General features: G+C 46.6%; 1 protein-coding gene across 1 annotated transcript in view; it reads right to left on the reverse strand.

Annotated features, from left to right (window-relative positions):
- LOC121084760 (microtubule cross-linking factor 1-like) overlaps positions 1–14,566 on the reverse strand; it is a 32,156-nt gene extending 17,590 nt beyond the window's left edge. The window contains exon 1 of the mRNA XM_040586668.1: positions 4,217–14,566. Within this exon, the coding sequence (XP_040442602.1) occupies positions 4,217–5,098 (882 nt within the window). The 5' untranslated portion in view covers positions 5,099–14,566. The remainder of the gene's footprint in view (positions 1–4,216) is intronic.
- Between the last annotated feature and the right edge of the window lie 5,586 nt (positions 14,567–20,152).

A 20,152-nucleotide genomic window follows, 5' to 3' on the forward strand; every position in this document is an offset into this window, starting at 1 on the left:
CAAAACCCTTTCACATACACCACTCCCTGCAAGTTAATAAAAGAAACAGTGGTACTGCTCCTCATGAGTTCATCTCAAACCTAGGGACTAGAAGATCTACAGTTTCAAAGGAGCCAAGAAATACAATGTAACCTCATATGACATGCACTGAGATGTCAAACAAAAATGAACATCCTATCAGAGTGGAACAAAGGGCCTGGAGTGGCCCCTTATTCAGCTTGTATCCAGCATATGTCACAGATGAAAATGAATAAAGAAAGAATAAAGGCAAAACAAGATAAACAAGATGATTATCTAATAAATCCAAGATAGTTTAGAATATATCTTTGTGCTAGTGCACACTGCAGCAGCATTTCTGGCATGCTGAACTTACACCAACACCTGCACAAAGGGAAGGCCCTCTAAAGCAAAGCAGAGCAAGCACCTGTTTCATTTTAAGGGCTGTATAAAGTGTTATGCCTCATGTAAAGAGGCTGCTTTCACATTGTGGCCACGAAGGATGTAAAGAGAAAAGGGGCATGTGTCATGACTAAAATACCACTGCTGTTTCTGCTAGCATGTTTGTTTAATTAAAACAGTCTGAATAAAACTTTGGCCGAAATAACGCAAGAACATTTTTAATTGCTAAAATTTGGCTCCTTTTCCTCAGGATCCTTCATCCTTCAGAGGGCTCTATACCACAAACAGCTTCTTTCGAAGTTTCCCAAGGGCTTGCATAGCGTATGATGCTTCTCCACACTCTGGACACTTTAAAGTAATCCTGAAAAACAACTACTTGTGTGGGCAGCGTTTTGCTATTACTGGCTAGCAATAACTTAAGCCTCTACCTTCTACTAGCACTTACTGATGACCTCCTGGCTCCACAGAGTCGGGCATCACGACATAATTTCTTACATGTCAACAAGTAAGTGATACCTTTACAGTCTTCCCCCATATGTAGCTGACATAAGGTTACGCAAGAAATATATGAAACTGAAATCAATGATGAAATTTCACAGAGGTAGTAAAAGAGAGCCTTGCCAATGTAAACACTTCTTCTCAGCCACTTCCCCTACAGACAACTTTGTTGGCCACTGCCGGAGCTGAAGTCTAACCCAGGGTAAAATCACAGTCCCCGGAAACATAAAAGGTGGTAACTTGATATCAGGCTGAGATCTGGCTCACAGTGGATGAAGTCTGAGACATTTGCAGCACTGACAGTGTGCTCTGCAAAGACTTCCATGGATCGTTCTGGAAGAGTTTCTAGCACTTCCTGAGTAGAAATAAAAACAAATAATTGTGTTTGTTTTGGGTTTTTTTCTGGTAGCCCCTTAATCTCCAGTAATCTTTAGTGCTAGGTCTCAGTGTGTGTGTGTGTATATAGATATATATACATACACACACACACACAGTTCTATAACCTATGTTCCAGACACATGAAAGACCTTCCTATGTGAAAGATAAATTTCCTGAAATAGGCTTTCAAAGTATGCACACTTACTGTTGCACTCCAGCTGCAGGGAGGGATAAGGAGGAGTGAAAACTAAAAAATTCGGCATAAGGCCAAACTTAGGAAGTTAACAGTTTCTTCTGGGATTTATCTAACCATTTGTCTATTTACAGCTGACAGCTTCCCTGTTATCCCTTAGTACCCTCCAGTTAAAGAAGAAACACAGCTCGCTCCAATACCAACCAGAACTGCACTGTAAAACAAGTGAGGAACAAACCCACAAGTAAACAACTTTGGTGATGTTGTGGTTTTAAATTGCAGAAGGTGTTTATAGGTCTCCCTAGGAAAGGAAAATGAAGTTTGGTAATTGTCCTGATAACTTTTGCACTGCTGGGCTGTTTCCAACCATTTTGAGAGAGGAGCAGAACTGCTAAGACTTCACGCACCCGTGTGGCCAAGGAGAGCAGACAGAACATGTACTCACTCCCCTCAGAAGAGGTGACAGTGTGAGCTTGTGGCTTTCCAGGGTTCAGGACATGCCCACTGGAAGTCAACTGAGACACAGAGCCCCGAGAAAACAGTCTGTATTATCCTGCTGGTCTCAGAAATACTCATAGCCTGAGAAAATCATAGTCCAAATCAAAGAAGGGTTGGGACACAATTGTGTAGATGATGAAAACATCAAGATGAAAGACCTGAAGACACTGTTGCACAAGGTGAGAAGTTTGAAATCATGTAGAATGAAGTCCTTTAGCTTGGACTTGCCAATGTCAGTTGGGTCCCATCATCAGCAAGTCCCTCAGGTGGGACACTCTAACAGCAGTCGGTCCTAGACAACTCAGACAAACCCTTTTTCCTCAGTTTCCCAGAGTTAAAGATTACTTTCAATACAGAACAAAAGGCTTAATACATTCTTCATAATGGGTTGAAGTACCATAATTGTGCAAATCCTGTAACGCAAAGAGATGCTCCTGGGCTTTTGGCCTCCATGACTCGTAATGGTGGTGCCAGTTTACTTCTCCTAAAGCAATTCCTATTATCAATTCTGATTTCACTACATCTCCTCTTGTTTCTGGGCTGTCAAGTAAAACAGAAGCTTCCAATAAAGGTTCTCTGTGCTGCTCATCATTTTAGAGACTATCACATCTCCCTAACACACTCCGGAGTTTTTCATCCAATGAATGCTGTAAACACTTTGCTATGCGCCAATAATTTTTATTAGTCTAGTTCTGTATTATCCTTTTCTAGACGACCAGCAGTGCCCGACAGTATTTCAGGTACACCCACTCATCTGTGTAACAGCTACGGATCTATAAAGCATAATGTTTTCTTTGTTATTCTCTGGTCAGTTCCCATTGAAATCTAATGTAATTTTTGCCTGCAGTTTCACACCGAGAAGAGATTTTCATTGCACCTTCTCTCATGATGCTCCTGAGTTAACACAACGCATTTAAAACCCAGAAAAGTGCATACTCAGTCCTCCTCTCAGAGTGCTTCAAATTTTCAATATTGAGATTTATTTCCCATCCTCTGCCTTAATTTTTCACTCATTCCTCAGGGGTTAAGCCTACAATTAAGTTCTGTCTGGGCTTTGCTTATGGTAAAAAACCTTAATGTCATCTGAAAATTTTGCTGTATCATTCCTTGTACCTTTTTCCAGTTCATTAAGCAGCACCAGACCCAGCAAAGAACCTTGCAGCACCCCTGCTGTTAACCTTTTTCTAAGCTGAACATCGTTTCTTGTCCCTTAGCCAAAACCCCTTAACAAGTCCAGTCTACATCTTTACCACCCTTCCCTCCCAAGGTTACAACCAACTCCAGTCCTTATCCGAGAAAAACTCCCATGGATTTCCATGGTCAGCTTGCCTTGACAACAGGGTGTTTGCAAAGTCAGGGAACTAAGATTGTTCTCAGCAGCAGCGGAGTCAAACAGTACAGTAGGTGTGGTTACACAATTATTTCAGTTTATCTTATTTATAGATCTTTCTGGATGCAGCCTCTTTGCTGTGCCAAAAGATCAGATTGTAAGTGCAAGTCCAGCTAAAGGTTCCCACAGGTCAACCCCACTCTGACTAGTCCTGAATTTAGCTTTTCTGTTTCTTGGAGGTCGAACACACGTAGATGTACTTTTCTACCTGTACAAGGATGCAATGACACTTTTTGTTGCTGCTCTCGCTATTCTGTTAGTCCTTTAGGACGATTGGCTTCACTTCCCAGCGATAAAGTAACACAATAAACGGACAACACCACGCTGTCATCCTTTCCACATCAAATGCGGGAACCGGTTTCTGTGGCTTTTCTTAAAGGGTGTTACTGGGGAAAACAGTTCCTGGAAAGCAAGGTCTCGCTAAGCAGCAGAGTGTGCGCGGTGCTTTAGAAAGAGCCGGGGTTTGCTGAGCTACCACCACGCCAACCGAACGCGACATTGCTACAGGACACGTTGCACTGGGCTTACGTTCGCCCAGCCCCCGCAAGCCGGCTTTTGCGGAGAGCCGTGATCACACGCTGATGTCCCTTATCTGCGCTTAAGCCGTGCCACGGCCCCGCTTAGCGGGGCAGCCCCGCTCTCCCGGCCCCTCTTCCTCTCCCGCGGGCGAACCCGGGCACGGGGTCCGGGGGGGTGGGGGGTCCCACGGGAGGTGACTTCAGACTGCGCGAATCCACCCGCCACCCGCAGCGCGGACCCCGCAGCCCCGGGCAGGAGGCGGCCGCGCCTCCGCCGCTGCCTCCCGCTTCCCGTCCCCGGGCGGGGACCCGCCCAGGCCGGGCTCCGCGGGCGATGCTCACCTTGAGGTACTCGTTCTCCGAGCGCAGCTCCTCCACCTCCCGCTGCAGCTCCTCCGGGGCCGGGGGCGGCGGCTCCCCGCGGCCCGGGGCTCGCCCCCCGCCCAGGGGCGCGGGCAGCGGATCCCCGCGGGGGCCGGGGGGCGGCGGAGCTCCGCGCCCGGGGCCGGGGCCGGCGCGGGGCGGCTCGGCGGCGGCGGCGGGCTGGGCGGCGGGCGGCTCCCGCTCGCGGTCGCTGGAGCCGGTGCCGGACTCGGCGTCGCTGCTGGCGGCCGGGGCCAGGCGCTGCTCGTCGGAGAGCGGCTCGGAGGGGCAGTCGGAGAGGTCGGAGCTGCTGTCCGTGTGGCCGACGCGGGCCAGCGCCGCCGCCGCATGGCCGCTGCCCGCCGCGGCGCCCCGCTTCCCCTTCCTGCCCTTGCCGGGCGGCGGGGCCGCCTCGCCGCCGGGCTGCCGCCCCCCGCCCCGGCCGCCGGGGCCCGGCTCCGGACCGCGGGCCGCCCGCTTGGCGCAGGGGGCGGCCTTGGCGCCCGCCCTGCCGGCGGCGGTGACGGCGGCGGCCTTGCCCCCCGGGGCGGCGGGGCGGCGGGAGAGGCGGCCCGGCGCCGCCAGGAGCCCCGCGGCCGGCGGGTGGGCGCTCGGGTGCGGCGACGGGGGCGCCCGGCCCGGGAGGCCAGGGGACTTGGGGGGGGCGGGCGGCGGCTTGGCGGCGGCGGCGGCGGCGCGGGCGTGGAGGTCCTTGAGGAAGGGTCTGGCGGGCGACGGGGCGCGGTGCAGCCTCTTCTTCTCGGCGTGCGGGTGGTGGTGGCTGGGCGAAGGCGGCGGTGGCGGCGGCCGCAGCGCGTCGCCGGGCCCCGGGCCGTGGCCGTGGCCGTTCAGCGCCTCCATGGCGCGGGCCGGGGGCGGCGGGGCGGCAGCGGCGGCCGCTGGGGTGGCCGGCGGCGGCAGGAGCGGCGGTCCCCGCGGGGCTGAGCAGCAGGACGGGCAGCCTCCTCCCGCCTCCCCGCTCTCTCTCTCATCACTTCTGCTTCTTCCAGCCACAGCCCTCACAGCCCTCACACTTTTCTCTCTCGATCCCCCTCTTCCTGCCCCCCCACCCCCACCTCCTCCTCCTCCTCCTTCTCCTCCTCCTCGCCGCTCTCTCCCGAGCACTGATTTGTTTCAATAAAACGAGCCCAAATCCCCCGGTGGCAGCCGTCTCCTCCTCCTTCTCCTTCCCCTCCCGCTCCCCTCTCTGCCTAGCTCAGCTTGATGCAGCTCAAGTTGTGATGCAGCCCCAAAAAACCCTCCTTTTCCCTTCAATCTGAGGCAACGGCGCGTTTCCCGGCTGCCTTCGCCTCCGCTTGCGAGCCCCCGCTCAGCCCACCGGCGCCGCTAACCCCATCGCTGCCCCCGGCCCCGGCTCCGGCCGCCGCCTCCGCCCGGATCCTGAAATAGCCCCGCCGCTGCCGGGGCCGCTCGGCGCGGCGCTGCCCGCCTGTGCGCAGGATCCGCCCCCTCTGTCAGCCAGCCAAGCCGCTCTCCCTGCAAACTACTTTCCTCGCACGCTTTATTATAGGGGCGCCTCTGCCAGCCGCTTCCTATCAGAAAGCCTCATTCGGGGAGAAATTTTAATTTCCAAGCCACGAGCTGCAGAGTGTCGCCCGTGTGTTGTTTGTTTCTTGCCTTCCCGAGCTCAGGCTTCACGAAAACCCTCTCTCCAGAGACTGGCAGCAACAAAACAACAGCCACCGCATTATCTCTTTGCTCAAGGCAGGCAGGCGCAGGTTCACCCAGAGGCAGGGCTGAGGAACCGGGGGAATCGGCAAGTTCCTGGCTGTGGCTGAACTACAAAAGGCACGGACCCATCCTTTTGGAGCACGGCGATAGGAAATTACAGCCTTTACGCTTGCAAAGCACCCCGAGAGTAAATGAAAGGGAGGAGAGTCTCAAGCGTGGGAAAGAGGCACAGCCTAATGGGTAGAGCCGAGCAGCGGCAGCCAGAGGCTTCTGCCTCCTCCGCTCGGGCACAGCGGGATGTCGGACAAGCCGCCGTGGGTCCCTTATCAGACGAAGGCGGTAAAGGCGGCCCTAGCTCATGGAGTCCTTGGGAAGCTCAAGCCATCCACGTCTGAACGGCAGTGACTGCAGCGCGCCCCCGGGAAGGGCAGTCCGGGGGGCGCTGGGGGGCAGCACCGCGGGGGTCTCCGTGGTCCTCCGCTCCGCTCATCTGGGCGCAGGGTATTGCCCCGAAAAGCAAAAGCCCCCGGGACTGCTGGAGCCTGAAGGCACCGGGCACCATCACAGCGGCAGACAGGGTGGCCTAGGTAAGGCCCGGTCAGGGTCAGGTGCCGGGCGGCGCTGCCCGGGCCGGCCTGCCGGGGGAAGAGCTGGGACCGCGCCGGCATCCCTGGGCTCCTTGTCCCCGTAAACATGGGGAAAACTGGTCTGTCCTGCCCAATAGCAACACCGATGCTGCCGCATGAGTATGCAACAGGTAGTGCTTATTTTGCAAAGGCTGCAGAGGTGGAAAAAACTAATAACTCAAATCAGCGCCGCATTTACGGGTCTCCAGGAACTGGGAGCAGCTCCCCGGCACCGCCGCCGGCAGCGCCAGCCCGGAGAGCGCGGTAAGGGGCGGGCGGCCGGCGGGGCGCGGCTCCAGCACCCTGGAGAAAGCCGGGCCCCGGGACCGGCAGCATCGGCCGCCGTCCCTCCCCGTCCCCGGCCGCTGGGACAGACCGCCGGCGGGGCGGGGCCGGGCCGGGGGGGGCGGGGCCGGGGGGGGCGGGGCGGCCCGGCCCTCCTGCGCCCGGGCAGCCCATGAAAGCCCCGCTCCAGGGCACCCGCCGGGCTATCGCTGCTGTCGTAGCGTGGGGATTTTTTTAAAATGTCTCGACACACTCGGCTTCTGTCACACTGCTCCCAGCTTCGCCCCGTCGGCACCGCTGCCGTGCGGCTCGGCTCCCGCATCCAGACGTGCCTTTCAGGTCACACGGCGAAATACCTGTCGTGGCTCTTTGCTGCTGCCGGTCTGTGCGTCCAGTAGAGCTACCGGGAGGATTTTGCTGGGCCAAATCCTTTAAAAGTTATACAAAATACTCTGAGGAAAGGAAAATGCAGCAAACTCCCTTGCAGGTGTAAGCCCCCTTATTCTCCCTCCATCTACAACATTCGTAATTTACTTGACTGGGTGACATAACCAGTCTATAGAAGCAATATGAAGTGGCACAGGTAAATTTTGATCTAGAAGAATTGACTTATGAATATACTCTTATTACATTTCAGTGACATAGCATTTGTGTCAGACCATCACGCCTTATCAAAGTTTCCTACCAAGCGTTTGTGCTCTTAGCTGGGGTTTCTTTTGGCAATACGCTGCTGGTCAGTCCAAGCAATCCTCCTTTTCAAGAATGCTAGAAAGTGAAACAGATGGCAATCGCTGTATTTCATCCCGAGAAACAGTAATTATTATGGGAATACCAAATATTATGAATGTTGCCCAAGATGAGAGATCTCAGAAAGGTTGTTTTGCTCTACTATATTGCCACTCTCACTTGTTTTTAGGTATAATTTTCAAGAACAGATGGGAATTCCAGCTTCACCTACTAGATTTACAATGTGTTTTATGCCTGTGATGAAAGGGGAACTGCTCTGTGATAATTTATGAGCACCCTGTTTTGACTTTGCCCCATGAACAAAATGGTTCAATTCAAAAGGAAAATGAAAGGAAAAAGTATGGCTCAAGATAAGCCACTTTTCTACAAACAATAGCTGAGAGACAGTGCCAGGCTTCTTTGCACTGGAGGGGAGAAGAATTAGGGAGGTAAAAAAGGAGCACATTCACAAAAGGCTGGGAATTGTTTGGGAGAATTAGTCTAAGGCACTTAAGTGCCTACCAGAGCTCAGTTTCCTGTGGGTACCTTGTAAACTTTACATTGCAAATACATGAATAAATATTTTTTGTTATGTTTTTTTCTCACTAATTGCTTTGTTTCAAATGCTAAATGCTTTATTTTTAAGACGTCTTGTTATATCACTGTGTATCACCGACTCTTTTAAAGGGAGAAAGCACCAAAACTCAGCCTGACTTTTGAGGAGGTGCCCTCAATAAATAAAGGCCCATGACATGGCAGGGTGACTTCAGATCAGAAAGGGGACTGGAGAGCAGATACTTCTGTAAACATGTATCCTTGAATTCTGTGCATCTTCCTCTCACTGAAACACACAGTAAGATTTGTTATCACAGCACCAGTTCAACTAGGCATCTTAATTAAGTGATTTATTTACATTGATGCTCAAGCAAAATAGCTGTGGAACTGAAGACATGCAGCAGCAAAACACACTAGACTGAGATGAATGCTCAGTTGCACTAAGATCCCTTTACATTGTGCTGGCAGTATAAAGCATTTAATAACAAAGAAATGCAGTCCCTGTAACCCTTGCTGGGCACGTGCCTGGCTGGGTGCAGATGGTAGATTTGTGTGGTATGAGGCCAGCTGTAGTATTTTGGCTGTGTTCCTCTGTCCTCTGCTGTCTGTGCGATGCCATTTGGAGATCCCTATGAGAGTGGCGTAGATAGGCATGGCACGAATGAGAATAAGACTCTAATGTGAAAGCTAAGTACATACCACAGAAATCTCCATTGGGCTAGGCAAATGCCCAGTAAGGATTACTGATATCATGTTTCTTCTTTATTTATATCAAACCATTTTTCCCTTTACTTAAAATTCATTAATGGTCCTCACAGAAACATGCAGTCACAGACTACCACGCCCACCCTAATTCTCCTCTCCTTTTCTTTTTATTTGCTTGGAATGTTCAATTGTTTTTGCTTATCGTAAATTAGTCACAAACTCCCTGGTGGTGGAAGGGTTTCTTACATGCTTCTGTAGCTCTTAACATAATAGGACATCTGGGTGTTGTTGAATAATACAAATAATCAGACATAACACTTCTATAACAAATTTATTTTGGCAATGCTGATATCCTTTGTCTGATTAATGCAGACATTTGATAACTGAGTTGTATTTGCACAAATAATTATGAAAAGTAGATGCTAAGCCTGACTACTTAGATTAGCTATCACACATCTTAACAAAGCATAAGGCACAGTTTTTGGCAGTGCAGGGCTTCCTAAATTCTTTTCTAGGGCTGAGGCACGAGGGAGTTTACAATTACTTAGAGAAGATGTGAAGAGGCTCAATCTAAATGTAAATTTGTGTCTGAGCCAGCCCAGCTTACAGTAGCCTAAGCCTAAGCTGTTATTTTCGCCTATTTCAAATCCCTATTTGAGATCTACTTCAATGACACCATAAGAGCAGACAACTTATAATGGCCAGGCATGGAGTTATTAGGGAGCACTGATGTTTGTGGAGCTATAACAAAATAGCAAATGAAGACACAAATGCATCCATACAGGCCATATGTATGGATAAAACAACATATATCTGGTTGAGTCTGTCATTATTCCCCCTTTCTATGTTGCAGATCATGAGTTTTAATTTCTTTGTGTCTGCATTGTGCTCTGTGATTATACCATCCCAAAGGAATCCTAATCAGGGCCAGCAGGTGTTACAGTAACATGTTAACAACAGCAATGAGGCATAGCTTCAACAGAAAAATGTGTGACATTTTCAAGTTCATAAATCTTTTTTTTTTTTTTTTTTTTTTCCCCAATTTTTCCTGCAACTGCTATCTCTCCTTGGGGGATTCAAAGCCCTAAAGCCATTTTTAAAGCTTTATTCCTGGTCCCAGGAGTTATATCTAGATTGTGACTGCTTGCTCCTTATTTGTACAAAACCTGACTAGTAAAGGTCTAAGTTCTTTGCCGGAGCTTCTGTCCTACATTACCAATATTACTGATTGGGAATGGAATTCAATCAGGGAATGGAAATAATTGTATGAGTAGGTCCTATAAAGGACTTTAGCAGCAGAAGAGCTTAGGGAGACTTCAGGCACCTTCATCCAAAACTATGATCCCACAAAACTCATCACCCAACCCCACAGGATCCTAGCTCTGTTGGTGGTCTTAGTTTTGGCCATAAAGCTCCATGAGCTACCAGAGCTTTGTGTCTGTCTGTGCCTGTCCACTTGGAGCCAGCAATGGAGCCCCTGGGCATCATGTTGTCACCACTAATGCTGCCTGGTAGGGACGGGGGTCCATACAAAACACGGTGGCAATCAGCTCTGCTGAGAAAACAGCAGCTCCCCACCTCTTGCAAAGGGCCTGGTGGCCACGTGGCAGGACAGCAAATGGGAGACCTGGCTTTGTAGCCTTCCCCAGCCTTCAGGCATTAAAGACCAAATTCTCAAACACCAAGGGGCTGATGGGGCTCACTGACTGCTATCAATCATTCCTGCTGATGCTGAGCTTTCGTGTGTGTGTGAAACCTCCTTGGATCATGGTTGGGAAGCAAACATGGCTCTTGCACCATTGCTGGGGAGAGAGCTTGGGCCTTCATGTGCAAGCAGCAGGTGGTTCCCATGGGTGAAGCCCTTATAACCTTCCCGAGCATGGAACTACCCCCTCTCCCAGTTCCTCCAACTCTGGGTCAGTCACCCCTGCCCAGGCTGAAATCTGCAACCCTGTTATGGGCAGGCATTCCCAAGTATGCATGATCCCTCTTTCAATGTCCAAGGAAACACCAAAGAGCCAGAATGTAAAGTCCTACCTGTTCAATGTTACAAGGCAGGGTTTTTCCACTCTGGTGTCTACTTGAGAGTCACCAAGGTTCATGCTGAGGCCTGACTTGGCCTGTTACCCACTGTCCCATCTTTGCATAGTACAGCCAACTGTCATGTCCAGGGGAAAAACCCTTCAAAATTAATATATCGTGCTATAATACCAAGGGGCATCTGTGAACCTCAAACACCAAGGAGCACATACTATGCTGTTAGAGGTACTGCCTATTTCAGAACTATACAAGGCTATCATAAAGTTTACAATATTAATGAATTTGTACTTTTCCTCCTCACAAACAACCTGCAACTTCGATAAACACCCAGATGCACACTTTAAATTTATTATTATTTGCTCCCCGTTGCAGGCACAAGTACCTAGGATCTGGTATTGTCTGTAGCATAGCACTGTGTACCACTAATTTCTTAGCTCCCTAACTTTCGAGGGATCATTTGTTGCATTTCAACAAGTGTCTTTTTAAAAGTAGAATTGATACAACTTCTGTTTCTGGCTAATCCTTACAGACTACACGTGCTTCTCAACCCAGCTGACCATTACTGTTTGTTTTAGGGTTTGTTTTGGGTTTTTTTTTTTGAGGGGGGGTAACTGTACTCAATCAAGACTTCCAAAGCCATAAAACACTTGATTGTTTTGAACCCCTGGATGTTTGGTGACATTCAGAAGGGAGAGACCAAATAAGTCAAGAATCATTGAGAATCAAAGGCTGGCTCTAATCAGAGGCACCAAAGAGGAGCAGCGCTATTTGGTTCTTTTTCATAGACAGTAGGGAGCTGGCACAGAAAGGTAGCATTAATTTATCAGGCATTCAATGAGGAAAAAGAAAGATGGGTCACATACTTTTTACTTACTGAAGACAGATGCTTTTCACAGTTTCTCGTTGCTGAGACTGATATGCATTACTGGATATACTGTTTGTAAGATATAGTTTGATATTATCTCAACACCAGAAATATTTCACAGAATTATGAAACATATTTTAAAAGCCAAGGAGGCACACTAATAAGATGACTGTTGGTTGGCAGTGTTATTAGTTTGGACAATCCGCAAGGAAAGTGTCACCTTACACTAAGCAAAACATCAGTCTTAGAATATTATAAATTATCTATTTCTAATGGTACAGTTGGCTGAAGAAAACTGCAGAAAATATCATATTCTGCACACACACACATACTTCTGAAAACTAACCGATATCTCAATATAGCAAACATTCAGTAGGATTAACTTCCTAGATATATCTGTGCCAAATTTAGCAATTAAAGAGTCGGTGTTTTTCCACAGTGCTTCATTCCCAGTGTATTATTTCCTCCTACCACTAGCACCTCTTCAGCTATTTCTTTTCTGCCCATGATTAAGGAGTCGGTTCCCCTCAGAAACTAAATACCATATTTTTTTCCTACTTCCCATTCCCACTTCCAATTCCTACTAAGATGCCATGGGCAAGCATGCTTTATTCTTTATTTTGTCTCTTTTCAGTAATTTCAATTAATCTACCTCCAGTTGTTCCTAAACCTTTAGGACCTCTGGCTTTAGTGCCAGTTCTCTTCAAAGCTGTAGCTGTTTTTGATTTAAGTCTGGGTTTTTTTTGAGACAGCTGCTCCCTAGTTTTTTTTCCTGCCTCTGAAAATCCCAAACAATTGCTTCTTACAAATACTCTGACTGTGATGGTTTAGGCGTTGCTTTGTTCTCGGTGCATCTGCTATACTGTTAGGGATCAGGAAAGCTGATTACTGAAGTCTGCTTGCCTGCCCTGTGCTTCCACATGGAATTTCCTCTCCAACTCTCCCATCCAAATTTGGGACACGTCATTGCATCCCCGTATGACAGTCAAGCTCCTGATTAGGCAGCACCTTTGAGACAAGCCCACAGTTACCTCCTGTGGTTTAGACTCAGCCAAGAAGGCTCCACAAACAATTGAGAAATCGATGATTTTTAAGGAACATGCAAACTCTTGCCCATCAGTGTTTAAGTACCAAAAAATAAGAGGGCCCGGAAGAAGCAGAAGCCAATGAGCAGGAATGTGTTATCCTGATGTAAAGAGAACCATAAGCAAGTAAGATCGATTTCCATATATCAGAGGGGTGTTTGGAAGATGGACCATTGATTGCAGGGGAAGATGGAGGCACAATATAGGTACAATCTAAGCACAATATAAGTCACCAGTAATAATACTAGTGATATGTTCAGGGTTCCATGCTCTTTCAGTAAATAAATCATTTACTTTAATTTTTGAATTTAAATAAATACTGTTAGCACCTCCTATTCAGAAGCTGATGAATAAGCTTTGCTTGTTTTCTTAACTTGTTTTGTAGTGTATTATAGTTTGCTTTGAAACAGTAGCAGAACAGTGTTGTTTCCCTGCACCTGTAACAAATGGTTCAACAATAAAGATTTTCACTAAAACAGGGAATTAATGTTCACTAAAACATATTTTCAGATCAGCAGATGCCTGTAGCATATCCAAGTGTCCTTAGCATGAAATTATTAGAATTCCAAAAAAGACTGAAAAGCTAGACACCTGTTATATCTCTACAACACCTTGGGGCTCTTTTTTTTTTTTTTTTTTTTTTAGGCTAGTTTGAAGCAGTTCTTTATGTCATTTAGTACTGGAAATGTCTGCATTTTATACAGAATAGGATAACATCTGATAACTCGTTGATTTACTGCATTTCCGTTGGTAGAGTTGAGTTGGCATTGTTGAAATGCCCTGCCAGGGCAGGAAAAAGAGGGGGAGGAAGAAGAGTTTTCTAGTTTTAAGAAAGTCTGGAGTCTGTTCTCTAGCTTCTGAAGGAAGAAATATCTTTTTGTTCAATTTCTTGCCTGGCAATGGAATTAAAGCTCTAATATTCTCTATTAAAAATTGTGGGGTGACAGCTAACGCTGACCGGTCTTGAGATGTTAAACGTATCTGAATGGCTTACCTGTGCATAATTAGCCCAATATTCATATGAAGATCTTTCTACATTAAAGACAAGGTAAACCAAAACCTGTGTGGTGGATGTGTATCTTGGTCTGGGTGCGATTACAAGTTCATGCTGCTGTCTTTCTTACCCTGATGCCGCAACTTCCTAAACTAATTTCTCCTAACCCTCGGTAAGAACAGGCACTTGTCAGAGGGATGCCATGGCAGCGGGTGTTTCAGGAGTCTTATTACTGCTGCAGGAGTGAGAAACAGCCCCCTTCACAGCGGGGTGCAGGCAAAGGCACTCGCCCCCAGCCCAGCCCCTCAGGCCTGAGCTGCGAGGAGACAGGACCTGCATTCAGTTTTCCACCCTTTCTCCCATCTGCACTGCTGTGGGCTTGGCTCTCTGTCCCAAGGCTTTGTGTTACCCATCCCCAAGGAGGGACTGGTGAGCCCAGTGGCTTGGTCATCTGGACTTAGCCGGCCACAAGGATGATTCAGGAGTGTGGGTTGGGGTGTGAGCTGGAGCCCTGTATGCCCTAGCTCTGCTGCTTGTGTCTGTGGAGAAAGTTAAATCCATTGACTATGGCAGCAATACTTGTGACTGCTTGGGTAAGGCTAGGTTAAACCTAGAGAAAAAAAGAGGATGTCAGCACAGAGGTGAAATCACAAACCAGCTATCGCTCTGGGAGAGGGCAGAAGATGATTCAGCATTGGGTGTAGTGTAGGCGTTAATTAAAAATAGTAAAATGAAACTGTCGAGACTTTCTTAGAACAACTAACATTCTTCTAAATACCACCAGTTTATGAAATGCACAACAAACAGTAGCTGCCATTTATTTAAAATTTTCTGAAGGGCTTTGATAATATCTGTTTTTGGAGGTTGTTGATGATGCATCTTGTAATGAGCTGAAAACTTACTGCAAGGTGGGAAGTGCATAGGGATAACTGGAAAAAATGGAAAGCTGTTAATCATTGAATTTGTCAACAAATATCCACAAGGAATAAACCAATCTCTTTATTTTCAATTTAGACGATAAAGTGAATGTCCTCATTCACCAGATTTGCTGATAGCAAAATTTTATTCTGGTGGCTCAAGAGTGTGACAGACTCTAGGAAAACCTTAATGAAATTAGGTAATAGACAATTTCGTAGTAAATTAAATTTAGACCCATGCAAAACTGGGGACTACAGATGAGTGGATAATTCTTTCTAAAATGTATTCAACATATCTATCTTGTATATATGTTTGCAAAATGCTAAAGATCCATTTATGGCTTTCCAAAATTCATTAGTTGTTTCAGGTATTGCCAATGTAATTGTTATGATTAATTCTCAAGTCATATGGTGAGTTCTGACTGTTGCGTTAGATAGGACCTCAAAACACATGCCCTGACTCCTGATTCCAGGTTGGTGGTATCTGAAAATAGCAGTGCAAACTGATTTCTGCACTTTTACCCCAGAGCATCCTTCATTTATGCATAAATTAAAAATGATAAAGAGAGATTTCTGAAAGTTTAGAATTAGCTAAATCAAGGGAAGTGAGAGAAATGTACGATAGACTAGAAAATGTAATGGTAAGACACAGAACATGGATCAATCTTCACGTGTTTTGTACAAGAGGAAACTCTACAGGATTTGAAAAATGTAATCTAAAACACTCTGCATGAGAGCTTAGCAGCAGTAAGGAAAACTAAGCTACCAAATACAAAATGAAACATAACTGTGTGTGCTGAGAACAACTCAGAGATGAGAACTGGATTGACCTTTCATCATTCTATGAAGATCTGTGCTGAGGCTGTTTTGGCACACATTACAGATAACTAGCATTGGATTGTAACTTATATTGCACACCTAGTTTTCTCTAAATCTACCATCACACAGCAACGTGGAGAATTTGGGGGAAAAGGGAAAAAAAATCTGGATGAGGAGAAAAAGAGGAGCAAGCTTACAAGTCAAATTACCTTCCAACAATTAACAAAATACCTCTAGGTCTAGGACATACTTCCCATTACAGTATGTTTGGAAAACTGTTCCAGTGCAGCCTGACAATGACTTGTACCTCCCACTCTTCCCATCCCTCACATGTCCTTTCCAAGTGGGCAAAGAAGAGCTGGGTGATGGAGGGTAGAGAGGAGGAAGGGGCTGGTGGAGGCCCCGTGACACACCATGGCCACGTACAATGCCTGGTGGCTGTGCCTCCCTCTAACAAATCCACCCCACACATCACAGGCCTTTGTCACAGGAGGATGTCCCTCTGCTCTCTGTGTTCACTGGTGCAGAAGCCATTCACCCCTCTGAGGGTAAGCAGCTTTGCTCCAGGGATTGAGTTTACGTTTGTGCCATCTCTCATTTTTAATTCACGGATACATTAATTTTGTATCATTTGCATCACAAACAGAGCCTTTCCTGCAAAAGGAACACTAAGGATCCATTATTTTTATCTTTTTCCACCCCCATTCTGCTTTGCTGTTAGTCACCTTTTGTACATGAATCAATGTTGCTTCTCCCAAAAGCAGTCATGTGGGATTTATTCACGCAAAGGGCTGATATTAAAATTGGGGCACTTACCTTTAACAATAAACAGTGAACAATAATGAAAAGCATTATGGTGTGAAAGCCATCACCTGAATGAAGAAGAATACACACCTGACTCATCCTTTTTGCTGTCTTTGAACAGTAATGGATTCGTATGTGGCAGTGTCTCTGCATCACACACAACAGGTTGTGTCCTCATGTCTTCTGGATTTTTGCACAAAAATCTGTGTTGCCACACTCCAGAGATGTGCATCGATTTTTATAACACTTCTGTTCTCCCCTGAAGACCAAGAAAGATCTTTAACATCTATTAAATCGGCGCTTGTCACTAATTATAAGTTTATCATAATTTGTAACTTTAAAGTTCTCTTTAGTAGTTTTGATTTTGAATTCTGTATCCCATCCTTTTTCCATTCAAGAAAAGAGTTCACCACCTCAGGAGGCAAAGCCATTTCTATTTTAACAAACTCTTGAAAAGATGAAAAAGGTATGAATGGATCCTGCAGTGTAGGTGAACACCTACTGTGCTGACATGACTGCATGAAAGAAATCAACACCCAGAATATAAAAAGGCAGGTTCACTTCTGGCATTAAGTTTTTCTTCCTTTACTACACTTTCCCTGAAGCATGCTTGTTCCTTTGTTCATCCTGTCCTGTCCTGTCCTGTCCTGTCCTGTCCTGTCCTCTCCTCTCCTCTCCTCTCCTCTCCTCTCTCTTCCTCTTTTTTCTCCCTCCTGCTCATTCAGAGTATCAAAATCCCCTTTGCCCTTTGGGCCACATTACTCCTCTCTTCAAACCCTTCTTGCCTGCAGCGTAATTTTTTAAGTCTTATCCTCCCATCTTTGTGGGGTTACCCATGGTACCTGCTCCTTTCCAAGCATAAAATATGATCAGGGGTAGGAAAGATGCCGCAAGTCCACCAAGTTTGAAACCATTATGTTTAAGTCTGGCAGTGGATCAAGGCAGAGATGCAGCTGCAAAGCTGCATTCTGGTTTATATTTTATGCCTTATCTGCAGTAGAGGTGTGCTGTGTAAACTACCTGTTTAAATTTTTTTGTGAAGAAAAATCACAGTGCCACAAAATATACCATCAAAAAAAGAGGGAAGTAGGGTGAAAGAGATAACTGCTGCTTAGTGAACTCATTACCTCACTGTGGGATGAAACAAGATGACCAGAAAACCTGGTCATGGGTGCTTGGCAGTGCTCTCCTACCTTACCTCCTCCAGAAAAAGTAACATCCATCCACCATGGGGCCAGAGGCCATAGCCCTCCAAATAAAGTTGTATTTCTTGGTGGATACAAAATATAGCTTCAGTCTTTTGTGCCAAAAATGCCACATTTATGGTGCTTGCCCTTCAAGAATTTTCAAGAACATGTACTGATTAGCTTGATGCAAAATTAGTTAAAGACTAGGAATGATGGCATGTGCATCTGTTCTTGTATCATGCATGGGATACACCTGGAGAAATCAGGTTACAGTTCTGCTAAGTTATTAAATGCTGTTCTGGCTAATCACTGTGATTGTACAGACTATGGGCAGGTTCAGGACAAGAGTGCAGGTAACTCTGCAGTGGTCACTGTGTGATCAGAGATAAGCCAGGTACTTGCTTCTCTACTTCCAAGCTAATTGCCTGCAACAGTGCTGCTCCCTGCAATGAGTCCAGAGTTTCCTTCAGTGACTTACACTTCTAGGGGAACACTGCTACAACCATGAAGGCTTGGACTTGAGCCCCGCTGCTCTCACTTCGTATAATGTTGGTCTCACCATAACAGTCCTGCAACCTCAGAAATCAGCTCTAAAGCTAAAGACCAGATTCACAGGCTGTGTCTCAACTGCTTGGTAATGTTCTTCTGAATATGGGAAAAAAGTCATAAGAAAATATAAGATATTGGGAAAAATTCACAGGAAAATATAAGCTGTACATCCAGCATTACTAGATTATTTGCTTTATTTTGTATTTAGTATCTTGGAGAATTTGCCCATGAATCTGTGTTGCTACTGCATGTTCTATCTAATAAGTGATATTAAATAATGGTATTCTTCTTCCTGGGTCTTCTTTGTCTCAGTTAGTGTGCATATTCAAAAATGTACATTGTATTACATAAGGAATATTATCCAAGCAAAATTATCAAGTATAAGGTTAAGAACTGAAATCTATGTTAACTCAAGACTACTGCACACTACAGAGCAAAGCCTTTTAAAGAACACTATACAATACTTTACAGATCTAAGCTTTTCAAAGCAGGATATGCAGGATTAAGGCTACATTTAAATCCAAACATGATAAAAGGGAAAAACCAAATAGGCAAAACATGACTACTTTATAGTGATGTTATGTAAGAACTTACATAGGGAAACAAATCATCCCCTGGTTCTATCTTGTAACGATGTTATTTTAAAACATTAATTCTTTTTTTTTTTGTCCTTATCTAATCTGATACCATAAATACTAAAATACTTTAATCCAAACTGTATGGCCATTGCCATCACAGTGCAGAGCTCGTTTTGTTTATGAGCCTCAGTCCTGTATGTTCTGTTTCAGCATATTTCAATTTCTTTTCAGTACCAGCTCAGCTCTGACATTTTGGGAGTTTGTGACCACTGAAATGCTTAGCTGTGTGATGCTTTTCAAATAACTGCACCATTATCTGTACTACATTCTATTTTCAAGTCTGTGACAGATATTCTCAGAACTGACTCGGTTTTGAAGTTACCTGTGTTTTCAGGCAAAAGTCATAGAATCACAGAATGGTTTGTATTGGAAGGGACCTTAAACATCATCTAGTTCCAACCCCCTTGCCATGGTCAGGGACACCTTCCACTAGACCAGGTTGCTCAGAGCCCCATCCAGCCTGGCCTTGAACACTTCCAGGGATGGGGCATCTACAGCTTCTCTGGGCAACCTGGCCCAGTGCCTCACCATCCTCACAGTGAATAATTTCTTCCTTATATTTAATCTAAATCTACCCTATTTCTGTTTAAAGCCATTCACCCTTGCCCTATCAATGCATGCCCTTGTAAAAAGTCTCTTTCCACCTTTCCTGTAGGCTGCTATAAGGTCTCTGTGGAGCCTTCTGTTCTCTAGGCTGAACAACCCCAAATCCCTCAGCCTGTCTTCATAGTAGAAGTGCTCGAGCCCTCTGGTCTTCTTTGTAGCCCTATTCTGGACTCACTCCCACAGGTCCATGCCCTTCTTATGTCGGGGACCCCAGAGCTGGACACAGGACTCCAGGTGGGGTCTCACGAGAGCAGGGTAGAGGGGGAGAATCACCTCCCTTGACCTGCTGGTCACTTTTGATGCAGCCCAGGATGCGGTTGGCTTTCTGGGCTGCAAGTGCACATTGCCGGGTCATGTTGAGCTTCTCTTCAACCAACAACCCCAAGTCCATCTCCTGAGCCCTGTTCTCAATCCATTCTCCACCCAGCCTGTATTTGTGCTTGGGATTGTCCTGACCCAGGTGCAGGACCTTGCACTTGGCCTTGTTGAACTTCATGAGGTTTGCACAGGCCCACTCCTCAAGCCTTCCAGGGTCCCTCTGGATGGCATCCCTTCCCTCCAGCTGTCGACTGCACCACACAGCTTGGTGGTGTTGGCAAACTTGCTGTGGGTGCACTCAGTCTCACTGTCTGTGTTGCTGACAAAGATGTTAAACAGCACCGGTTCCACTACAGTTCCCTGAGGAACACCACTCGTCACTGGTCAACTTTGACATGGAGCCATTGACTGCATCTCTTTGAGTGCAACCATCCAGCCAATTTCTTATCCACTGAGTGGTCCACCTGTCAAATCCATGTCTCTCCAGTTTAGACACAAGGATGT

This window comes from Falco naumanni, chromosome 3, assembly GCF_017639655.2.
Source record: "Falco naumanni isolate bFalNau1 chromosome 3, bFalNau1.pat, whole genome shotgun sequence".
Lineage (NCBI taxonomy): Eukaryota > Metazoa > Chordata > Aves > Falconiformes > Falconidae > Falco > Falco naumanni.